Here is a 2,358-nt window from a genome sequence, read left to right as displayed (position 1 = left end):
AGGTAAAGAATAGAATGCTATCTTGTATTTCTTATTCTTTGATGTGAGAAAAATTCTAGAATGTTTGTCAAATTTCGTCCCAATAGCAAATGTTAATATTTCATAAATATTAGTGAAGTTTCGTCTCAATGCCAAGTGTTAATAATTCTTAAATATTAGTCAAATTTCGTCCTAATACTTTTTGATCGTTTGCATTACTTTGCAACAGTTGGTGGTTCTCTCTCTCTCTCTCTCTCTCTCTCTCTCTCTCTCTCTCTCTCTCTCTCTCTCTCTCTCTCTCCCCCCGTTCTTTTTACGAGAAATTTAGGAACTTAATGCGAACGGAGTAATGTAGAATCTGGTGAATAAAACTTAATAGATTAAATGGTAAAGAAAGTAATGGAATATAGGTCAATGAACCTTCATTGAACAAAATGATTATGAAACATCAGTTGAGAGGAATAAAAGTCATATGATCTAGGTTACTGAAAGGATAGATGTAAAGTGGAATATATTATCTCCCTAGGAGCGTATTGCCATCAGTGTAGGCTACCTCAGGCTGTTCATTGTAGGCATTGCTTAATGTCCTTTGCAACGTTCCCTCTCATATTACCAGCTCTTGCGGACTCCTCCTGATCCCACCTGCGCTTACACATTGCTTGTGACCCTACCTGCACTTTCACGTTCGTCCTGACCCAACCTGCACTTGTACGTTTCTTCTGATTCTACCTGCACTTGCCTGTTTCTTCTGATCCAACCTGCTCTTATACAATCTGCACTTTCCCGTTCCTTTTTAATCTACCTACACTTACCCATTCCTACTGATCCAACCTGCACTTGTCCATTCCTTCTGATTCAACCTGCACTTGCCCGTTCCTTCTGATCCAACCTGCACTTGCCCGTTCCTTCTGATCCAACCTGCACTTGCCCGTTCCTTCTGATCCACCCCGCACTTGCCTGTTCCTTTTGATACTACTTGCACTTTCCCTTTGTGACTTATCCAACTTGCACTTGCCCGTTCCTTTTTATCCGACCTTCACCTGCCCATTCCTTGTGATCCGACCTGCACTTGCCCGTTCCTTCTGATCCAACCTGCACGTTCCCATTCCTACTGATCCAACCTGCACTTTCCCGTTCCTACTGATCCAACCAGCACTTGTCCGTTCCTTCTGATCCAACCTGCACCTGCCCGTTCCTTCTGATCCAACCTGCACCTGCCCGTTCCTTCTGATCCAACCTGCACCTGCCCGTTCCTTCTGATCCAACCTGCACCTGCCCGTTCCTTCTGATCCAACCTGCACCTGCCCGTTCCTTCTGATCCAACCTGCACCTGCCCGTTCCTTCTGATCCAACCTGCACCTGCCCGTTCCTTCTGATCCAACCTGCACTTGCCCGTTCCTTCTGATCCAACCTGCATCTGCCCGTTCCTTCTGATCCAACCTGCACCTGCCCGTTCCTTCTGATCCAACCTGCACTTGCCCGCTCCTTCTGATCCAACCTGCACCTGCCCGTTCCTTCTGATCCAACCTGCACCTGCCCGTTCCTTCTGATCCAACCTGCACCTGCCCGTTCCTTCTGATCCAACCTGCACCTGCCCGTTCCTTCTGATCCAACCTGCACTTGCTCGTTCCCTCTGATCCAACCTGCACTTGCTCGTTCCCTCTGATCCAACCTGCACTTGCCCATTCCTTCTGATCCAACCTGCATCTGCCCATTCCTTCGGATCCAACCTGCACCTGCCCGTTCCTTCTGATCCAACCTGCACTTGCCCGTCCCTTCTGATCCAACCTGCACCTGCCCGTCCCTTCTGATCCAACCTGCACCTGCCCGTTCCTTCTGATCCAACCTGCACCTGCCCGTTCCTTCTGATCCAACCTGCACTTGCTCGTTCCCTCTGATCCAACCTGCACTTGCTCGTTCCCTCTGATCCAACCTGCACTTGCCCATTCCTTCTGATCCAACCTGCATCTGCCCATTCCTTCGGATCCAACCTGCACCTGCCCGTTCCTTCTGATCCAACCTGCACTTGCCCGTCCCTTCTGATCCAACCTGCACCTGCCCGTCCCTTCTGATCCAACCTGCACCTGCCCGTTCCTTCTGATCCAACCTGCACCTGCCCATTCCTTCTGATCCTACCTGCACCTGCCCATTCCTTCTGATCCTACCTGCATTTGTCCGTTCCTTCTGACTTAACCTGCACTTGCTTTATATCCTACTTTAACTCTTTTCCCTCTACTTTTCTTCTTCAGTGAGTTGCATAGTTAAATGAAATTCTAATTCATTGGGTTAATAACACCTGTCTAAAGTGTTTCTGTTTAGCTAAAGGGAGGGAGAAGAGTTTGGAATAGATAAAAGTAGATTTGTGATTGTGTATAAAAT

At 47.9% G+C, this 2,358-nt stretch overlaps 1 protein-coding gene across 1 annotated transcript; it reads right to left on the bottom strand.

Moving 5' to 3' along the window:
• Positions 1-1,116: 1,116 nt before the first annotated feature.
• On the bottom strand, positions 1,117-2,100 carry LOC137645538 (spidroin-1-like). Its single transcript, XM_068378342.1, has one exon. The coding sequence runs from the start codon at positions 2,098-2,100 to the stop codon at positions 1,117-1,119; it is 984 nt and encodes a 327-aa protein (XP_068234443.1).
• Between the last annotated feature and the right edge of the window lie 258 nt (positions 2,101-2,358).

The sequence above is a fragment of the Palaemon carinicauda genome, chromosome 8 (assembly GCF_036898095.1).
Source record: "Palaemon carinicauda isolate YSFRI2023 chromosome 8, ASM3689809v2, whole genome shotgun sequence".
Lineage (NCBI taxonomy): Eukaryota > Metazoa > Arthropoda > Malacostraca > Decapoda > Palaemonidae > Palaemon > Palaemon carinicauda.
Note: the sequence above shows the minus strand (reverse complement) of the source record. Positions and strands in the feature narration are given on the sequence as shown.